General features: G+C 52.9%; 2 protein-coding genes across 2 annotated transcripts in view; both read right to left on the bottom strand.

Moving 5' to 3' along the window:
• Positions 1-19,494, bottom strand: part of KMT2A (lysine methyltransferase 2A) — a 48,200-nt gene extending 28,706 nt beyond the window's left edge. Inside the window, exons 1-3 of the mRNA XM_042800593.1 lie at positions 16,531-19,494; positions 4,787-4,856; positions 850-3,518 (exon numbers count right to left, since the gene is read on the bottom strand). Of these exons, the coding sequence (XP_042656527.1) occupies positions 850-3,518; positions 4,787-4,856; positions 16,531-17,163 (3,372 nt within the window). The 5' untranslated portion in view covers positions 17,164-19,494. The remainder of the gene's footprint in view (positions 1-849; positions 3,519-4,786; positions 4,857-16,530) is intronic.
• Positions 19,495-19,570: 76 nt separating this feature from the next.
• ATP5MG (ATP synthase membrane subunit g) lies at positions 19,571-20,489 on the bottom strand. Its single transcript, XM_042800596.1, has 3 exons — positions 20,380-20,489; positions 20,132-20,292; positions 19,571-19,733 (listed from the first exon to the last, which is right to left on the bottom strand). Exons 1-3 carry the CDS (start codon positions 20,441-20,443, stop codon positions 19,635-19,637), a joined length of 324 nt encoding a protein of 107 aa, XP_042656530.1. The 5' UTR covers positions 20,444-20,489; the 3' UTR covers positions 19,571-19,634.
• Between the last annotated feature and the right edge of the window lie 130 nt (positions 20,490-20,619).

The following is a 20,619-nucleotide window of genomic DNA, read 5'->3' as shown; positions in this document are numbered from 1 at the left end:
GGTGCTAAAAGAAACGTAGCATTGTAGTGCAATTCTCCGTGTTTTCATCAGAGGATTCTGAAGTATCTCCTACTAAAAGGATCTCCCCCCAACAGGTAATTGTGCGGGCTTCTCCTATACCAGGCCAGACGTTTTGTCATTTGAGAGACTAAAGCTTGAGAGTTTTCTATTTAAAATACGCAGTAGTGATTTTCAACACTAGTGCCAATAAGGAAAGAAGAAGTTTAAATAAAAGGAAGCATTCTCTGTAAGTGTACTTCACCTACCTTCCTGTTTGCTAGCGGACTGTGGAAAAGGGTGATTTTGGGGTGGGGGAGAGGGAAGAAAGGGAAGCGGTCCCCTGATCACATGCAAAATCCCGGTGCTTTTTAATCCTGCCCGTAAGCGACAGGTCACCACCGCATAAAGGTAAAAGAAGAGAGAGACCAAGACTGACTTTATCTGCAGAAGCCAGCTTTACGCTTGAGAAGGGCCTACAAGAAACACCGAGGCCAAGACAGAGACTACTGCCGTTTGCTGGAATCGTGCTTTTAAGAGCGAGTACTACTACTCTAGACGATCACTTAGCTTAGATTTATTCAGAGAAACCTAGCGAGCAGCTACGCCGTACTGATCTCTAAAAACGCACGCAGCTCCCCCCTGAGCTGACTACACAGCAGCTCCCTCTCCCCCTCAGCTTCTGCCCAGGGCTTCTCGTTTTTGGATCGTTTGCCATCTGTTGCGCTAACAGCTGCCTAGCTCGGCGCGTTAATTCTTCACACTTAGGATACGAAAGCTACTCGTGACTTTCAGCGCGAGTTCAAAATAAGCTGTGCTCTAGGAAAAAAGAAACGACTTGGAAAAGAATACCTGTGCTTTTGGCTGGTCTGCTTGTTTGAGGGACTTGCTCTTCTCAATCTTGTAGAGCTGGGCTTTTGCCTTTTTCAGCAGACTGGCCACCCTCTTGTCAGTCATTGGCAGTTTGTCTGCTTGAGCCAACATAGAGCTGATGGAAGAAGCGGAATGTTTGACAGTGCTCGAGGAAGGCGCAGAAAGGCGCAGGGCTTTTTCCTTCTCCAAAGACGGCACGGCGGGGCTGAGGTCCAGATCTGATTTGTCTAACCCTCCTCTACCTTTCTTGGACGTTTTGGTTTTGATGGCTGCCGTCTCTACCAGAGCAGCAGTGGAAACGTCTGCCGCAGGATCTATTGCCGTAGACTTCTTCCGCCCGGCAGTTTTTTTGGCAGACGATGATGCCGCAACGTCTTCGCTGACAACTTTTTCTTTGGGCATTTTACCTACAGGAAACAAAGCAGAGCTACTCTGAATTTCTGACCCTTTTCTCCTTTTCTCTTTCCTCGACTCCCGTTTGTTCTCCTTTTCTCTCTCTCTGTCTTTCTCTCTGCTCTTGTCCTTCTCCAGGCTTTTGTCAGCGTCTTTATCTTTGGAGAGCTCTTCTGCTGCCCTGTCCTTGTTTCTGCCTCTCTCTGTCTGGGGACTCGACGTGAACCAGGGGAAGAGAGGAGCAGGGCTACTGGACGAGAAAGGCTCCGCCGGCGTGCTAGTCTGCTTCCTCGGCCTCTGGCTTCTCTCTGCTGATTCCCCAGACTGCGTGAGGGAATGGGAAGGAAAAGTAAAAGTTGAATTTAAGGCACTAGTGGCAAGAGAACTAACAGAGATGCTAGTTAATGAGGAAGAGACAGAAGACTGTGGGGTGAGCGTTGTCAGGTCAGAGGTACTAAGTCTTCCGCTTCTCGTCCTCATGGAGTGCGAAGGAGATCTGGGTTCCGATCGGATGGGGCTAAACACCCTCCTCTTCCGCTTCCGAGAAGAGGCACCCGTTGCAGAGGTCCCCGTAGCGGTGCGGCCAACCGATGAGGGCAGAGTTACAGACTCAAAGATCCTGGAGTGGGCCTCGCTCGGCGTGAACCTGGGCGCTCTCAGCAGGGGACTTCTCTTGTGCATATCAAACCTCGTTCCAGAGTGAAGGGAGAACAGACGTGCTGGAGCTGTCGCGCCGGGTGTGGAGAAGCCAGACGCAAAGCCAACGTCCTCCGGCGTCAGCGGCGGGGGTCTGAAGTTATCGAATATCGGTTTGCGAATAAGACCCTCTTTGGCATACTTTGCTGATGAGAAGTACTGCGGTTCTGACCTGGAATGCTTCAGGGAGGTCCACCTGAACGTCGGCTCTCGCAGAATCGACTTCCGTTTCTCCTGCATCGGTGCAGCAGAAGCGGGAAGAAAGGGTGAGGCTAGCGGTATGGTAGGAGGCATCAGCCAAGGGGTGTGGTCCGAGATGCTGGAAGCAGGCTGCAGCGGTGGCGGGGGAGTGAGCAAAGGGGGAGGAGGAGAGGAGGAGGACTGCTGCTGCGGCACGCTCGGTAAGGCCGACAGCTTTTTGGCAGTCCTCTGGCCAAAACTTCTCTCCGTTATCGAAAATCTCCTGTTTCTCCTATCACCGTTGTCGTTTTCAGGGGACTGAGAAACAGGCAGCGGCGTGTGAACTTCCGGAGTATTGCTTCGCTCCTCAGAAAGCGCCTGCATCTCCTCGGAAGCCTGGGAGTCCGTAGACGTATCCACGCTGGGGCTGCTGGACCGCGAGGAGTCCGAAGACATCTGAGACGAATGCTGAGAAGCGGCGCTGGACTTTTCGCTGGAGCCACAAGACGTAGCACTGAACCTGCTGTTTGGTGTGGACTCTAGTCTGGATATTTTAATAGGAGGATCGTAGTCCTCATCCTCAATGAACCGTTTGGGTGTTTTAATAATCCGTGAAGAGATAGCGCTCACAACCGGCATGATGAACTGTCGGATATTTTTGAGTTGGGTTCTCCCCTTCCTGCCCTGTAGCTTGGCTGCTTCTTTCTCAATCTTTTTTTGCGCCCCCTTTTTAGCCCTCTGCAAGAGTTGCTTGGCAATTGTGGCATCTGTCCTTTTGGTGGAAGGTATAATCCTAACAGGCTTAATCCTGCGCGGGCTCTGCCTGACAGCAGCCTTCTCCTCTTTTGTAAGAGGTGGCGTGCCATCCTTTTCTTTGCGAATCCTTTGGGGTTTCTCCAGCTGCGAGTTTATGACTAAGGTCGAGGAAGTCTTTAAACGTTCAGAGGACGGCGGCCTACCTCTCCTGCGCACAATCTGAACGCTCTTCCTCCCGATCTGAAGTTTCGCCCCAGGCTTAAATTTAGATTTCAGAGGGGAAAGCTTACTAGTTCTTAGCTTCTTGATTTTAGTTGCTTGCTGAAATGTAGTGGATGGTGACCTTTTGATTTTTTTCAGACTCTCTTTTTCTTCCTTGCTGCCCTTCTGAATGTCCGACGCGTCCTTTACTTGCGACAGTTTGAACTTCACGCTTGTAAGCGCTGGAGGTCTTCCTCGTCTTTTTTCCCCACTCTTCAGCTCCTTCTTCTTTACTTTCTCCATGGATGTGGTTTCAGACTTGCTCGAAGGGGAACACACCGAGGAAGAGTCTGACAGTACAGCCGAACTTCGGTCAGAACTACTCCGGGGCCTCCCGCGAGGTTTCCGTGGACTAGATTTAACTGAGAGGGAAGTAGAGAATGCAGAGCACACATTAAACTTCCCCAAGCGCTGGATCAGCAGTACCCAGGTCCTGCAAGTTATCTAGTCAGATTCAGTCACAGTGCCCGTACAAGTTGCCCAGATATTTCAGCTAATTGAGGAATAAAACCACAGTTTTTTAATCAATGCATGTAAAGAGTACCTTCCCTACAAACCTCTTCTCCCATATCAAATACTAAGTAGGTAACTTTTTTTAAAACACAAGCTTGCCTTTTCACAACCAATATATACGTAATGGCACAAACCCACTATCAACCTAATGTTGAGAGGAACAATAGTTCTTAAGGGCGTGTGCCCCCTTTCAGATACATTAAAAGAATTTTTTTGTTTTTAAGCAGACCATAGTTAGTTGAAAGGAGGGGAAAAGAAAAAAAAAAAAAAATCCTTCCTCTCTAGTACCATCCCTCTAAGGGATAGGTCAGTAAGGCAAGAGCAACTTACAGGGAAAAACTGATACAAGGTAATTTACTAAAAAACCTGGTTTTAGCTTTGAAACACGGCACTTGGCATTGCACTTGAAACCATCAAGCAGATGTGCCACACTTGATTACTCACCTCTAGCAATGCATTTCAGTGCATGCCCACCAAACCCAGCTATTCCAGTTCTCGGTCTTCACATAGCTCTGACAACGCACTTCATCCTTCACTTGAAACACCCTATTAGCAAGGCTCTCTGCAGCAGAATCTGCTGGCAAGGCCAAGCTGAGCAGAGCATTGCGGTGAATGAGCAGAGTGCTGTGGTGAGAGCATTTATTCACACAAATCTAAAATCAAAGCTGAACTCGTGCGCTGGCAGTCCCATCATGATTTGATCCTACATCTTGAAAGTTGAAAATACAACAACTTAGCTACAGCTTATCCTCAAGTGTTCTATATTTGTTTGGTTTCCAAAAACAAGGAAGGTTCCAGTTACAGGCAATAATGGGTCTGTTGAAAGACACTGAAATATTCCAACCCGTTTTAGCTCCTTACTCTTAAAATAATTGCCTCTCCAAAACGCTAACACGAAGGTTTCAAATACTGGTTTCATCAGTGTAACTCTTTTTACCCACAGTTTCCCTGTTCTGTAACAGGTTGGATGTAGAGAGTCCAAAACTAATCGAGTTGAACCCGAAGACTGGGGCAGCTTTTACGGTGGATGAGATTTGACGGATCACACAGAAGCACAGCCAAAGCCATCACAAAGGAGAACACAAAGTCAACATGCAATCCTGCGATTTGAACATACCTGTGGGGGATCTGGTGGGACTCCGTACTTTGACTTCTTCATCTGAACCAAAACCTAAAAACTGTTCATCCTGCAATGAGAAAGTGGATGGAAATTTGGAGACATGGATATGAACACTAAAACGAACTTCGTTACGGTCAAAGCATGAAAGGACTCGAAGAGGATTTTTCCTCCCCAAGCAACATACTGACGGTTGTTCTTCTAGCAAACAACTGCTGAAAAGGAAATACAACTTTCATATACACATATAGAGCAGCTACAGTTTACAGCTCCGGAATGATCAGAAGGAGTTATGGGGGAAAAAAAAGGACAAGTATATACAGAAACAAACCCTCAATGCATAAAATCTGCTGCTCATATCAGACCACAAAGGTCTACATAAGCTATCGTGCAAACCACCCTAGAGGCACACTCCAGCAAAAGACGTGTTTCTACCTCTATTCTTCTAGCATAGATGTAGACTAACTTCCTCCAAACTCACGTGAAAGCCTCTCTCTGGATGAGCAGAAGCATCCGAGTCCGTAATTCTAACCCGAACATCCTGGAACTCAAACAAGACCTCAGGGCTCGCTCCGGTCCCTTTCTGACAGCTTCCCCGAGGAAGGGCTCGTCACCTGCTCCCACAGAGCCCAACAGCAACACTTTGGGCCTCTGGAAGGAAAACTCACAGTTTCAGGGAGCCTTTGGACCCTACAGAGACTGCCATGCCCGGAGATGAATCCCACCCCCTCAGCTCCATCACGCACCACCCTCCAAACGTGGCTACGGAACAAGTTCAAGTAGATTAAAGCTACTGATGGGAAGACAGAGTCATCTCTAAGATGCAGGCATCACTCAGACACCTCAAGAGCCGCAGCCTGCCATAGCACTTAATACCTAGAAACACTGCAAGCTGGTACGGTGGCAGAACAAGCTTTCGCTCAGAGGCACCAAAGGTTGTTTCCTCTCCCACAGCTCCCAGCAGTCCCCACCAAAAAAGCTTTTTTGCTGCAGGACCACTGCCTTTACCAATCGTTACATTTCAAAGAATAATGACACTGGTAGCCGCGTAGGTAACATTAAGGAACACCAAGGACAATTTTCTTAAAAATTGACTGTTGTTTACAGTAAAGGTGGCTTCTGTTGCGGGTTTGGGTTTGGGTTTTCTTTTTCAAATTCACTTCAGACTTTGTCTGTAGGAGAGATGAGAATCTCACTTCCACGGTAAAGCTCCTCCCTCCGACAGAGGCACGGCATTAAAGGCACTCTGTTCACCTGAAGAGAGGTTTTTCAGGGAGCATGCAAAAATGTCAGTCATATTCGCCTGCCACCAAGATTTGGGACACATTTTACGCCGTTCCTGCTTTCCTAGTCCAATTTCACCTGAAGTATTTATGCTCACTTTGGAAATGGAGACGTCACTTGTTGCTTGCTTCCTTCACCTGCTGCGCAATGTGGCCGCACGCTAGAAAGTAACTGTGGCGTTTCTGTAACAATTTGAGTCTGCAAAGAGCTTAGAGAAGAGCAAGCACCGCCAGGAGGATATCCTTAAAGTGAAAAGGTGCAACGCTGTGAATAGGAGAAGGTAAGCTGTGCAAAGAAACAACACCATTTCCTGATGTAGCAGAGTAGGCCCGATAAAAGACTTTGTCAAAACAGTGCCTTTTTCCCACCTCGTGCTTTCTACATGAAATTTCTAATTCATCTACTCACAGGACAGACCATGAAGGAAGTCTCAGCTGCTACTGAAACCACAGTTTAAAGAAATTAAACCACACGCTGAGACCCGTACCCACGTCTACAGGAAAGTGGTGATGTGATAAAAAGCAGTAAGGCTTAAGACAAACTATTTCTCAAAGTTTTCTGCTTGGTTTCTGTTTGATGAGCCTCGGTGTTAAACAGTTCAAACAGAGTAAATGCTCTGAACAGAGGGCCATTCAAGTTTTCAACACTAGATAATGCTCTAGCGAGTCAAATGCAATACATACAAACTCAGGCTGCAGTTCATAATCGCTGGAAGCAATTATCAGCGCACGCCGCTGGAGAAGGGGACGGTCCTGCCCTTCCTCACATCCCTGCTGCCTATCTGCTCTTCGCAGTTGCAGCAGCGATGCCAAGAACACCGGAAAAAGCAATGATAAAGCAACAGTCAAAGAAGGAAAATGATGCCAAAACGCGTTGTTTCCACACGAGGAGCCTTGCATCGTGCAGAGGCTCCCCCCCCCCCCCCCCCCCCCCCCCGCCAAGACTTTTCCCTGAAGGGGAAAAGCTACCGCTTCTCAACTTGAATCCCACAGCAATAAAACCGGAGCGAGAGAGGCTGCGGAAGTGCCCGGCCGCCCGCTGCCAGCAGTGCGGATCGATGGCCCCGTCACGCCGGCCTGCCACTCCCCGAGCACGTGGGCTCGCTGCAGGATGTAAACACCGCTGCGCAGGCACTGCCGTCGCAGGGCGCGCGCCCCGGGAAGAGGGGCCCCGGCGCCCACCGCGGCAGAGACCGGTTCGGGCCAGAACGGTCTGAACGCGGAGAGCGCGAGCAGGAAAATAACGGGCTACCGACAGGCGGTCGGGTTTGGAAAGGCAAAGGGAACAGCTGCTCACCCCACGCGATTTCACCTTTGTTAGCTGACCAAAAATTAAGAGCTGCAGCATTTTCAAACACACAGTCGTGCGCGTATGGCATACGCCGGGTACAGAGAAAGGCCGAAGAATGCTGACTTTTGGGTGTCTGAGAGCATCTTCCCCAAGGAAACAGAACTTACTGCCGCAAGCACAAGACTCCCAAGGCACGTCTACAGCCCCTTACAGGAGAAACCTACAGACCGCTTGGTGAAAAACAGACGGAGAGCGATTTCTTCCCATGGAACAAGTAATTTCCAAGTCTCCCGGCTCCGACTGAACAGCTCGCCAGCGCTTCAAGCAAGGGGCAGCTCACGGCTGTACCTCCGGACCCACAGCACATGTGCCAGAGAAGCACACCCCAACGAACCCAGAGCCCTCCCTGCGGCAGAGTCCATGTCCTCTGCTCTGAGGACTAGCCACATTTCCACCAGACCACTTAAAACACTAAGTAAACAAACAAATCATTTTCAGGAAGAGTAACAGACACAAAGACTTATTTACAGGATTGAATTCGAGACCATCCCTGCCCAGAAAGGCAAGTAAATTCAGTGGAATCTAAAATAACACCTGCCACTAAAATCAGGTACCGGCGCCCAACTTACATGTGTACCAAACGCTTGCTGTTGGCCAGCGATTGCAAACCTCCGGTAACAGAGGTGCATCTAATATTAAAAAAAGACTCACAAAGTTGCACATAAAAACAACCTCACCCATAACAAAGTTGTAAAGGGGCTGCCTGTGCGCAGACAGACAGAGAACAAGTAGGCATTTAAAATTACGACTGGACGGTTTGGTGTTCAAAGGTACCGGTGTCGCGGGACAGAAGCGAATTTGCTGCCAACTGCTCCTCTGCCCAGAACAAAACACCGGGCCTGAAGACACACAGGAACCCGTGGTGTGGCCTTCTAACACTCCAGCCACCCCTCCAGCTTTCTGAGCTCTTTATGAGAAGAAAGAGGTATGAGACTTTTACTTCCCCTAAGAAGTTTGCTCGGATCTGCTTCCCTGCTGCCTGGCCCAGATGAGGATTCCCGTACGAGCACACGGTGAAGGCGGTTGGAGAGATGGGGAAGCAACGCATGACTTCTGCGGGAGGAATCCCCATTCCTGCCATCCCCAAACACCTACCCCCTCCCCAGCTATCGCCAAATAGCCCTGACAGATACACCTTCTCTACAAATATTTGAGGGCTGGGACCACGAAGCGAATAGCGAAACAGAACTAACAGTCTTGACTTGCACCCTCCTCCAAGTTCACGTGGCTACTATGAACGTTCTCTTCATTTTGTTGTTCTGTGCCTTACAACATTGATCTGCGGCCACTAAATGAGTACTTTCTGTATTTTTGACAAATACACAGCTGCCTGTCATAATCCACAGTTGGAACCTGCATTATTTTCAAACTGGGCTCTGTTACCTTTCTTTTCCAATGGACACGTTATTTCTGGCTTTGGCCCAATATCCTGGGAATGATCATTTTCTCTCATTTCCTACCAACCAGTGTCACCAGACAGCAGTCACCAGAAGCGTCTACAGCAAAAAAAGGCTCTCTCCACAAAGCGATCACTTCGGCTTCATATACAGCTACAAGTAGCATGACCAATACGTCGTCATTCATGTTTGCTCGGTGACGTTCACGAGTGTATCGGTCACCTCAAAATCGTCATTCTCACTATCTGAGAAGGCAGCGTTGGAAGTGATCCGACAAGACTGAGAAGGACACTAAGCACCAGCATGCATTTGCCAGGCTAAAGCATCCCAGTTGGCCATCACGCATCAAAACACAGTTTTGAGGCACATTAAGCAGGAACCGCCACCCTCCAGTTTTTCAGAAGTGACTGTAAAGGACGACAGATGGAGAGTGATTAAAAACCATAATGATTTTGAATGTGACCTCATTTACCTGAGAAAGAATAATGCAACACAAAAAAGGTCACTCGGGATTATAAATAAAAGGATGAGGGAAGGCTTGCCTCGTGTGCAAGACACGAAGCCTAACTAAGCAGCCAAGGGGCGATCCTTCCACGGGCAGCAGAGCTTCTACATACATCTCCCACGCCAACAGCACACCACACCTCAACATTGTTTAAACCTCAGAGTTGTGAGCAGATGAGGAAAGGCTTTTCCTGAAGTGACTCAGCTACTACAAGAGCAGAAAAGTTGCAAGCAAATCTCTATTACAGTGTTCTTGAGCAAAATTACTTTTCAAAGAATTTCCGACTGAACATCTCAGTGGAAAATCCATCTCCAAAAGAGGAACTAGCCTGAAGGCACTGACTGATGTTCTGATCTCTCTCTGAGGAATAACAGTATCACCGGTACCACTACAGATCCACGAAGTCGCACAGGACTGTCATCAAGGCTGCTGGAAGCACTAAACCAGCAATGAAGCTGTTCCAATCAGCTCTTGTACAGTTTTACTTAATTTGACAACAGAGCCGTCCGAACAGTACTTTACTTCTCTGCCCATTCACCATTTTGGTTTTGGTCCCAACTATACAGCACCTCACCTTCTTGGAAAGAGATAAGCTATTTTTAGAAGGTCATTCACAAGTCTGTTTAGTAACTATGGCATAATGTCTAACAGATTCCTCTTCTTTCAGCAGAGTAAACATCATCGGAGGTTGGCAATAAGCAACCTCAAGATAAATGCTGGGTGCATTCTGCGGTCACGTTGGGAGCGGAGTCACCTGGGAATTTAGGGAGATGCTTCCCAAGCGACTGTTTGCGATGCAACGTCGCTAACAAGCAGCGGAGCGCTTGAGGTTACTGTTATGTACTGCCTCGGCTGAGGGTCCACTCGTCCTTTCATGCTTTAATTAGATGAAAGCTCTGAACAGGAGTGACGCAAGAACTCTGCTGGGGCTTCGCCTTGAAACAGCACCGATCTACACAGCGTGTCCCGCGAGCACAAAACAGCTCTTGGCTGGGTCACCTCCACACGACAACCCCCGAACTAGAAGGATGGGAAGATACACCCCTGCAACTGCGTTGCAGCTGTACCCTCGGCAATCAACCATGACAATACAGCCGTGATTAGGGCTGCAGCTTCCAGAATCCCTCGGATGACACCTAAATTTAGAATTAGAAAGAGCAAGCTGCTCTTTACAGGGCTCAAGCGCAGGGAGCCCCTGTTCTGACAGTACTACCCTCAGTCTTGCCACCTTGCTAGAAGGAAAGCGAGAATATTTAGTGTTAGAAGGCGAGCGGCAGAACAGACTACCTTACAGCAGCAGCCTACCAACACAACAGAATCGGTCCCTGCTTTCCACAGAGTCACAGTTGCCCCCTGGATGAGAAGTTTTGATTCACAATTGCCAGTCGGAACCAAGGGGGATGCTTTTTAGAGTGCACGCAACAGTCTCGTTCTGGTCGCAACAAGCTTTCGATACCACCTCCGGGGAGGAGGGCTCAGCCAGACTATTACCTAGAAAGATTTAGCTTGCACCCAGCGAGAGAAAAGCGAGACCAAAGCCTCCAGGACCACATCTAAGAGACCACTGGCAACACACCGCTTCTAGCAAGTGAAATCTCTCTCTCCCGGTTCCATAACGGACATTTAGAAAGCAATGCTTCAGCCGGACTCGGACAGCCGAGTAAAGGAAAGAATTGTAGAGCTTGCTGTTAAATAAAAGTAGACATAACTAACAAAGCTGCCAAACACCAAAGCAATAGATCTCAAAACTTCAGATACTTCTGCGCACACGTGGCCATGCTCTAAAGTTGCTGTATCAGCGCATTGAAAAAAATCTCCAGGAGCGGCAAACTCATCTGTTGCTCTTCAAGAAACAAACACACACCACCCAGCAGAGCAGAGAAGTGTCTCTGAAGTCCAACTACGCTTTGTAGCCTGGCTCAGGGGGTAACAGCCACTCCTCAGTGGGGATTTTGTGGTATACCTTTACCCTAAGGTACGAGATTTCACTTGCTGCTGGTGCACAAGACCGAACTGAGGGGACCGACCATAATGAACTACAACACTCAGTAAAAACCAAGATCATCAAAACCCTAGAGGCTTATTTCGTGTGGCCACCTAGCTAAAAGGATTTCATTGCCAGAGAAGCATCACATTTGAGTAGCTTGCAAGAACGCACGTTCTTTGCCAAAGTCATCCCCAGTGGCCACCCAGTGCTGGAGGTGCGAGATGCAGCATCACGCCAGTGACTCCCTTTGTCTGCCCTTTACCAACACTTCACCGATAAACAGCCTGGGCTTCGTAAGAGATCAGAGGGGAGGAGGATGCCTTCCCATAAATGTCAGACAGTTTCCTCCGGTGGTCTACAGGACAGGTCAAGAAGAGGAGATGACCTCCACTGGCACGACAAACCTTTGGTGGCTTGGGACCTGAACCAACAAAACAAAGTTCCCCTAACAGAAGACTCCCCCTGAACGCAGGTTACCCATGTTTCTGTCCACTGAAACCAAATACAACTGAAACCTGAACAAAACGCCTCCCTGTCGCAGTTTTACTTAACCGAAGACAGTGCGCCTTTTCCCGTCTAATTCTCACTGCTTAAAAGCGGTCCAGGCAGCAAGCCTCGTCACCACGGCTGGAGAACCTGCAGCAAGCGTGTCCCCCTGCACATGTCCACGGAGGAAATCTGCCCGTGCACGCCGTGACCCACTGGCGGGTGGAAGCCATCGGCACCATTTCGCATGCACTCAACAACAGGTCAGGAGGATGCGGCCTCAGCAGGGACGCGCACTCGGAAGCCGGTTTAGAAGAGGCTGCGAAGTGAAGTACTGACTCAAAGAGTTACCCAGTCTCTTCCCTCATTTCCTCCAAACGCGGTACAGTAAAACATGTAGTTCAGTGCTTTGATGACAATACAGAAGCACGCAGTGAAACGCTGCTGCAAGAGCGCGTCCTGTGAGTTTTCCAGCTGAAGGAAGCGCAAGGTCGAAAAGCCCCTAGAGCAAACTGGTCAGTGCGCACTGCCCTTGCTTCTGAAACCGCCTTACCTACCCATCGCTGCTCCCGGTGAGATGAGTGACATCACTTTCCATCGAAAACAGCTTCTCACAGGGAACCCCAAACTCCTTTCCATCGAAAAGCTTCACCTAAACCGCTTCTCTGAGGGTTTCGAGTACTGTGTAATGCTGACCAAATCACGGATGCCAGAAACTCACCAGGATGCTTAAAACACGTACTTTTATTTTCACACTTCTGACACAGGAATGACCGAGTCTTCAGAAAGGAAGAAAAAAAAAAAGCAGGAAGGAGCCCTCCATCTCTCAGGCCGTGCTCTGCATCATACTCACCATGTAGCTCTTGTTTTACATCAATACCTGCAAGCAGTTATCTCCCCATGCACATGCAGTAATTGTGTTACCAGTAACAGGCAGGGCTCTACACCTCTACCTCCCCGATTAAACACCCGGGCCGTTTTACACTGACTCTTCGACATAACTCGAGGAGAGGAAATTTTAAGGCAGACAGAATTTTAATGCCCACGGAGGAAAGAAATTATCTGTTCTTCCAGCTCAGGCGTGACAGTGGCAGCCATATGGAAGCCACTCCTTCCTCCCAGCACATGAACTAGTACCATTTCAAAACAAGCCAGCCGTCAGTGAACATCCATGACTCCAACATTCACCTCATAAAAAATTACGACCCATGTATAATTACAGCAGCGCTACTAGAGACACCATCATCACTGCCACGTTCCATTTCAAACCCCAAGTTTCTGCAACTTAGCTGTAACTTTGAAGCCGATGCAGATTTATGGAGTAAACTGTTAACACGCATCCAAGGCTCTCAGCTTTCACATCCCAAAGCTTCAGTTAAACTTCAGGGATGGGGAGGGAGCTCCGAAGCGACAAACACAACAGACACTTAGCAAATACGCGCAAGCTTCTCTTATGCCACATGTCCACATAACGAATCAAGAAAACACAACCAAGCTTCCCTTACTACTGAAGCGCCACTTGCATCAAGCAGAAATGCAGTATGAATGCCACCGTTTTCAACCAGTTATAGCTTTACTGTACAAAAAGCCCCCCTCCAACTCTTGCGGTGCCAAAATGAAGCATCGTAATGTCGCTCCCTGAAAGCGAGCCAGTTTCAGGCTAACTCAGTGAAATCATGAGCTGCAGCAGAAGTCGAGGATTCATACAAAGTCACCAGAAATCTGGGGAGTACGCAGCGACACCTCAGATTTCAGGTACATTTTTAGGTGAGAAATAAAAAAAAATCTGCTACATACCACAAAATGGACAAGGAGACAAGGGAAAGACCGCGCATAATACTTGCTCTGGACTTTGACTTTTTTGTGATGTCAAATTTTGATGCTAACGCACAATTTCGACAGGTACTTACACAAGTGAACACCACGAGGCAGCGAGAGGTCAAAACAATCAGCAGGCAGAGCAGAAGTCATACATAAAAAGATAACACAGCTTCTTCCCCTGACTGCCATGGGCTCCTGAACTCAAAGCAACAACTCAGAGTTTATTCCCAATGCAGAGTGCCAACTCAGCGGAAGACCGTAACTGGCTTGGTTCAGGGAAGACCCTCAGCCTTGTGGAAGACAACGCTGCAAGCACCAAGCAGTTATTCAAAGGACATGGCGAGCCCTATCAAGCAGGGATCTGCCGGAAGCTCCCATCTAGAAGAACATCTCCACCCAAAGCAGGGTACCACACGGGCACCAGAACTTCACCGTTTCAACACCAACACCTCTCCTCTAAAGAGACTGGGGGTGGCACCCACATGCTGATTTCCTAGATGTGCTAGTGCTCTTTTCACACCCCCCACTCCCAGCCCGTACTCGTACCACAGGAGAGAAGAGCTTGTCCTACAGCTTCTGGTGACCGGCGGTGGCGGCGTGATCTTCACTATGACTATAATGCATGCAGAGCAAGTCACCGGTCAGGAGAACTAGGTCCTTCGCTGCTAAAAGGATTTGCGTCTTGAGCATCACCAAAGGAAGGAAACCAACACAGTCAGTTACCTAAATCTAAGTACTTGAGAGTGCCTGCTCTCCAAGCGCTCCCAAGAACGCTAGCACGTGCTGCAAATTTAGAGTGAGGGAGAGCATCCGGGGTCTACCCCTTCCCTGCTCACGAGCGGTCAGGTGAAGCTCAGCCTACAGACACTAGGCCACTGGGAACTTTTATTGTTACTTTCCACTGTGTGCAATGCTATTAGACAGAATTTTTTAGTAGCTAAACAGAAAAGCAATGTAAGACCTAAAACTCTGAAGATCCGGGAGACCCCATCTTCATCATCTGCCTGCATCAAGAACATACTGAAGCTATCTTATTTCAAAGCAAAGATGCCCTAAAGGCCAGACTCGCAAAGATCTTTCAAAGACATTTTAGAGGTTTTTTGAGATGCAAAAATATACTTTAAGACAATTGGAATTAAAAAAACAAACCAACCAACCAACCAACCCAATGTCATCTTAGAAAAAAATAAAAGAAACAAAGCAACTTGACTCCCCCCCCCCCCGCCTCCCCGCAAAACTTCCCAAGTTGTTAATTCTGTGGTCAGGCTGGCTAGCCAGATCTCAGTCATTTCTGATACTGAACTAGGGCTTGTGAGATAGTAACTTCTTCCAAGTAGACCCGGTAAATTCCATTGACCCTGGTCTATTTGAAACAGAGAAACGTACAGGAATCCTAAACCACAGCATTTAAGATACTGGTATTAAAATTAAAGGGATGCTGGCAGGCAGTTCGGGCTAAAACCCCAAGTGCTGTACCGGTGAGGTCAAACGCCTTTCCCCGATGAGCTGTGTGTGTGCAGAGACGACCCCCTTCCTCCCTGCCACCGCAGCCTGCTGGAGCTGTAACTCCGAAGCCCAGGAATTACTCTTGTAGCTCAACTGCGAGCGACTAGCTCCGCTTCATGGCACCCAACAGAAAACACCCAAACCAGGCCGGACAAACACAAGAAGACTGTATTTTCAGGTGTGTTTTAATAAACTCTGGCATAGCCAGTGATGGAAAAGCAAAGCAACTGCTCTTTAGACAGGCAAAATATAGACAAAGATACGCTCACCCACTCTGCAGCTGACAACCTGTCTGTAGAGGAGACAGAACTGGCCTTTCAAAAAAAAAACAATAAAGCACTCCTGCTACTAAGGATCAGGGGAATTTTCTTGCCGGCGCAAGGACGCAGCTAACAAGTGATGCAAAACAAGAATCAGGGGAAAGGAACGCTGCAGCTTGTAGTAAGTAACACACCCCCATCATGTCTTCCCTGTTCTGTCAATAGGTGGGTTGTTGTCAGACTCTTGCTCCGGCTGCCTTAGAAAGGCTTTTTTAAAAAAAAAAAAAAAAAAAAAAAAATGAAGGCAGGAAGAAGAGCAACTCAAAAAAAAATAAAAAAACCAACCACCCAAAACCAAACCCCCCCCCCAAAAAAAAGAAAAAAAACCCACCCAACCAACCAACAACAAAAATAAACAACCGAAAAAAAAAAAAAAAAGCGAGGTGATGCTGCGGGTGCTGCCAGCGGGCCCCGCTGCCCCGGGAGGCGGAGGGGAGGAGGGCCGGGCCCGGCCCCCGCCGCGGGGCACGCAGGAGGGGCCGACCCCCCGGTACCGACCGCCCGGCTCCCGGAGAAGGACGCGTTACCCCGCAAAGCATCCTCCGCCCCGGGGAGAAACGAGACACCCCCCCCCCCGCCCCCTCCCCGTTCCCGCGGGGAGAGGAGCCGCCGCCCCCCCGCCCCATCCTACCTCCCGGTGGCGGGGAGCCCGCTCCTCCCCGCCGCGGCGGGCGCGGGAGCCGCGGGAGGAGGATAATGGAGGCGGCGGCGGGGAGGACACCCCGGCGGCGAGCGGCGTGCGCGGGGAGGGCCCGCGGGGGCGGCGGGCGGGCGGCCGGTACCCCCCCCCTCCCTCCCTCCCTCCCTCCGCCCCCCGGTTCCCGCCGACGGCGGGGCGCGCCCTTTGTGCGGGGAGCGGGAGCGGCGGCGCGGGCCCCGCGGGCGCGGTAGGTGTGTCCGGGCGGGCGCGGGAGAAGGGGTGTGCGGGCAGGGGGTGTGCCGCCCGCCGGGGCGGAGCGGCGCGGCGCGGCGCGGGGGGGATGCTGCGACCCGCGGGCCGCGCCGCGCCCTCCCTCCCTCCCTCCCCGCCGCCGCCGCCGTCCCCGTCCCCCCCCCCCCCCCCCCCCCGCCCCGCCGCCCCTCCTCACCTCGCCGCTGCCCGCCTCGGCGCCGCAGGCCGCGCGGAACCGCCGCAGGTTGATGCCGATGGCGGCCGAGACTTGGAGCGCCGCGTCGAAGCCGGGTCCCACCCCGGCCGCGGGGCCCCCGGAGCCGCCGGAGCCCGGCGCTGCCCCGCCTCCCCCGCTTCCCGCCGCCCCGCCGGAGCACGGGCCGCCGCGCTCCCCCTCGCCCGCCGCCGGCGCCGCCGCCGCCGGCTCGGCGGCCCGCAGGCTCCGCACGGCCGGCACTCGCAGCCGGGACCCCCCCAGCCCCCGGCGGCCCCAGCCGCCGCTGCCGGGCCGGGCAGGGAAGCGCCACCGACCGCTGTGCGCCATCTTTACTGTGAGGCGACGAGCCAGAGAGCGGGGCCGGGCCGCGCCCCGCGCCCTGGATATCGCTTCGCCGGCCCGCGGAGGTCCTGCATAACGGCGGGCGCCATGCAGGTTGCGGGGCCCCGCCATCTCGCCGCCCCGGCACCTGGGTAAGCCATGCGCGGCGGGTGCTGGCCCGGCATAACGCTGGGCGATATGCAGGGCCCCGGGCCCGAGCCCCGGTGCGGCCCCCCGTCCTGGATAGCGCAGCTTCCCGCCCCCGCGGCTCCTCATAGCTCGGAGGACCATGCAGGCGCGGGGCACCCGGCGAGCGGGCCCCGCAACCTGGTTTCCGCATAAGGGCGCCGCAAGCGGCTCGCATAACCGCGGCGGCGATGCCGGGCGGCAGCGCGAGCCGCCGGCGCCCGGGACCGCGCATACGGCGTCGGCCGCCCCGCCAGCGCCCTCAGGCCGGAGCCGAGGCGGGAGCGGCCGGGCCGGGCCCCCCGCTGCCCCCGGGCCGGGCCGGGCCCCCCGCTGCCCCCGGGCCGCCCCGTCTCCGCTCCCCCCATCGCCTCCTCGGCCCGGTCACGGTCCCGGCGCGGCGCCATCTCCGGGAAGAAGGTAACGGCGATGGCACCGGGCCGGCAGCTCCCCCCGCGGTGCTACGCCGCGCAAACAGGGTTAACATCTGACACACGCCCGCTCCCTTCCCCCAGGAAACGCTTCCAGCGCCGAGTTTGGGTTGTGGTCCCCCGCCCAAAGAAGGGTTTTATAAAATACCTGTTGCCTTTAAAGATCGTCAGCCCACGGGAGAAAGCGAGCGGGAGGTGAGGAAGGCTGCTGGCCCCTCATAGAGCAGTATCTGTGACAGTTAAGAGGATGGAAAAGCTCCCGGAGCCCACGGGGTTCACAGAAGCCACTCCTGCTTATTTCACCCTCGCGGTGCTGCTGGGGGAAGCAGGGCCAGGGTGGCTGCTCCTGCAGGCTTCCACGGAGGAAAGCTAAAACCAGGTGGTTTCTGCCCCTCTTGGGAGCAGAGCGTTTCCACGCTCTCCCGCGCTTTGCTAGTCAAGTTCAATCCTCCCGCCGACGTGAGCCGGACAGCCCCCTCAGGTCCAGAAACCTCCTGCAAGTCAAGAGCACGCTGCAGTGCTGCGCAGGACCTGTCTCTTATTAAGGAAGATGGGCAGCAGCCCCGCTCTGAGGGGCCCAGCCGGCTTCCCTCGCTGGTGTCTATCTGCTGGGTGCCGGGTCTGCGAAGACAGGAGCGAAGAGCTCCCGGGGAGGGGCGGTTTTCGGGGCTGTCGTTCACCCTCCTGGGTGCGTGTGCTCAGCCAGGGTGTCGGGCCACGGTTAGATGTGCCAGTGGCCTTTGCGAGAAAGCGTCACCTCCTCCGAGGGGAGTGAGAAGTCGCCCAGTCCTCAGCAGCAAAGGAAGCAGCAGGAGCACCCAGCAAGTCCCAGGAAGGAAAGAGGTTTCCCAGCACGGCTGGTGCTGGGCCACGCCAGGCAGAAATCGCCCTCTCCTCGTCAGGCGTGTGGGGAAAAGAGAATGCAGGACACCGGGCCTGGGCGGGGGTCTCGTTGCTGCCCTTGTCGCACACTTACCTGCGGAAGCCAGCGAGTTCATCGAGCCTCGGTTTCCCCATTTATCCTGTGGAGGTGACCCGTGACCCACAGCTGCTGGGTCAGGAACCATTCTTTTTAACAAACAAACAAAAAGAAAAAAAAAAAAAAAATAAAAGCTTTCCCTTGCTGTCACCAATGACCTTCTGGTCACCAAATATGAAGTGTGTGAGCTCACCTGCGCTACCCATCAGGAGTCCAAGAGGCTTCTTGCTGGGATGAAGCGTTGGGAAGGTCAGCTCTGCTGCAGGGGGAGGAGAAATCGCCGTGCTACTGCTACAGCCGCCCCAGAGAAGTTTGGGTCAGCCAAGCTGGGGGGCTGTGAGTTCAGCAGGGAGCTGAACGCAAGGCCCAGAGGAGCGAAGCAGCAGCCGCTATGACACCGGTATGAACAGAAAGCTGATACTGACTGGGAACCATCTTCTAAGACAAGAAGAACAGTTAAGTCCTACTTAATGGGTCTGCCAGCTTCTGAGAACTCCTTGTACAAAACATTTTCTGAAAACATGTTAAAGTGCATGGGACGTGCCAGGTTTTTGTATACACCTCTACAAAAGCTGGTTGACAAACGAGCAAACCTGTGGATTTGCAGGCAGCTTACACCTCCAGCCCGTGGAGGGCTAAGACGACATGGACAGTAAAGCTCTGCTTACCTTCTGGGGCTTCCACTCCGCAAGTCGTACCCCAAACTGGCAGAACCATATGGAATAGTGCTACGTACCCTATGGCATAAGCCGTGACAGATAGCTTTTGATAGTGTAAATAAAGTGCTGGCACTTCTTTTTGGTCCCCGCTGGCTGATGAGAAACTACCTTCAGAAACAAATGAAAGCACTGGCGCTCTCAGTTTGCACCTGGGGCTCTCGCGCCTTCCCCAGCGCCACCGCCGAGGCACGGCCGTTGTCCAGAGAGCGAGCCCAGGCGCGATGAGCAGCAGCGGTGTCACTGAGCCAGCTTTGGGGCTATCTCAGGGGACCGTCCCCGGGGCAGCCACCCCTCCGAGGAGCCCAGCTCCAGCGCCGGCAGCGCGAGCGGGTCAGGGACAGGCTGGTGCCGCGGCCGCCACAAAAGACCACAACAGCTCGACATCAGTTCCTGGCTTTATTGTCACAGACCCCATTACAAACTTAGCCCTGAAGACAGTGTTAGTCTTCAGACGTTGTACCCGATCAGGCCGCCCTTGCCTATGATCTCCCCGATGTAAAACCACATCAGCACCTCCGTGGCCACCAGACCGTTCCTCAGGGCTTCCTGAGGGGGGAAAAAAAAAAAAGCCACCGGTTAGACCACTGGCTCCCGCGACAGACTCCTTCCTCGCTCCCTGTAGTCCAGCTCCACATACGACCAGCCAAGCCGTGAACCGGCCTGCAAAGCCAGAGCTTAAGCCCGAACCCAAACGCACCACGTAGGGTTGATCACGATCGGTCGCCCCTCCACAGGCGACATCGCCCAGATGGTTCCGAGGCGTTCAGTACGGCGCCGGCTGGCACTGGAGGCTTCTTAACCGCCCTTCCAAAAGCCGGTTTGTTACAGCACCGCCGCGGGAAACGCTTTAATTTCCAGCCTGAGCTGCCGGCCTACCGCGGCTGCCCGTCCCCGGAGCGCCGCCTTCGCACAACCGGAGGCCTCCAACCCTGCCCCACCGCTACCTTGACGGTGAGCTGCGCCAGCCGGCCGCTCTGGAAGCTCCTGACCACCGCTTTCATGCCGTCGATGGCGCGGGGGATCTCGGCGGGGGTCGGCGGGGCCAGCTCCACCTTGGCGTAGTACCAGAACGTGGCGAGGCGCGGCTTCGAGTAGGCCACGGCGGCTGCGGGGAAGAGAGGACGGGCAGGCGTTTTGGCAGCCGCAGACCCCCCCCCCGCCCCCGCTCCCCGCCGTTCCCCCCCGCTCTCACCGCTGAGGAGCTGCGGCCCGCGGGCGGCGATGCGCTGCACCAGCCTCTGCGCCGCCTGCGCCATGTTGCGGGGCCCGGTGCTGAAAGTCACCCCCGCCGCCGCCGCCGCCAGGACCCCGCGGCTGCCCGCGCGCCGCCTGACCGCCCGCCCCGCCCTGCAGGCGCCCGCCGCGGGCAGCCCCGCCGCCAGGACCCCGCGCCGCGCCGCATCCGCGGGTTCGAACCCCGAGGACGGACCCA

Source organism: Tyto alba, unplaced genomic scaffold (genome assembly GCF_018691265.1).
Source record: "Tyto alba isolate M040663 unplaced genomic scaffold, T.alba_DEE_v4.0 Super-Scaffold_32, whole genome shotgun sequence".
In the NCBI taxonomy this organism is placed as follows: domain Eukaryota; kingdom Metazoa; phylum Chordata; class Aves; order Strigiformes; family Tytonidae; genus Tyto; species Tyto alba.
This window is presented reverse-complemented; position numbering and strand designations above follow the sequence as displayed.

Bases quoted from the DNA above. Each gene is read 5' to 3' on its own strand.
- ATP5MG (XM_042800596.1), bottom strand. From the start codon at position 20,443: ATGGCGCAGGCGGCGCAGAGGCTGGTGCAGCGCATCGCCGCCCGCGGG. The intron at 20,293-20,379 runs GTGAGAGCGGGG...TCTTCCCCGCAG, and splicing joins CGGGCCGCAGCTCCTCAGCG to CCGCCGTGGCCTACTCGAAG. The intron at 19,734-20,131 runs GTAGCGGTGGGG...TTCCCCCCTCAG, and splicing joins TGGCGCAGCTCACCGTCAAG to GAAGCCCTGAGGAACGGTCT.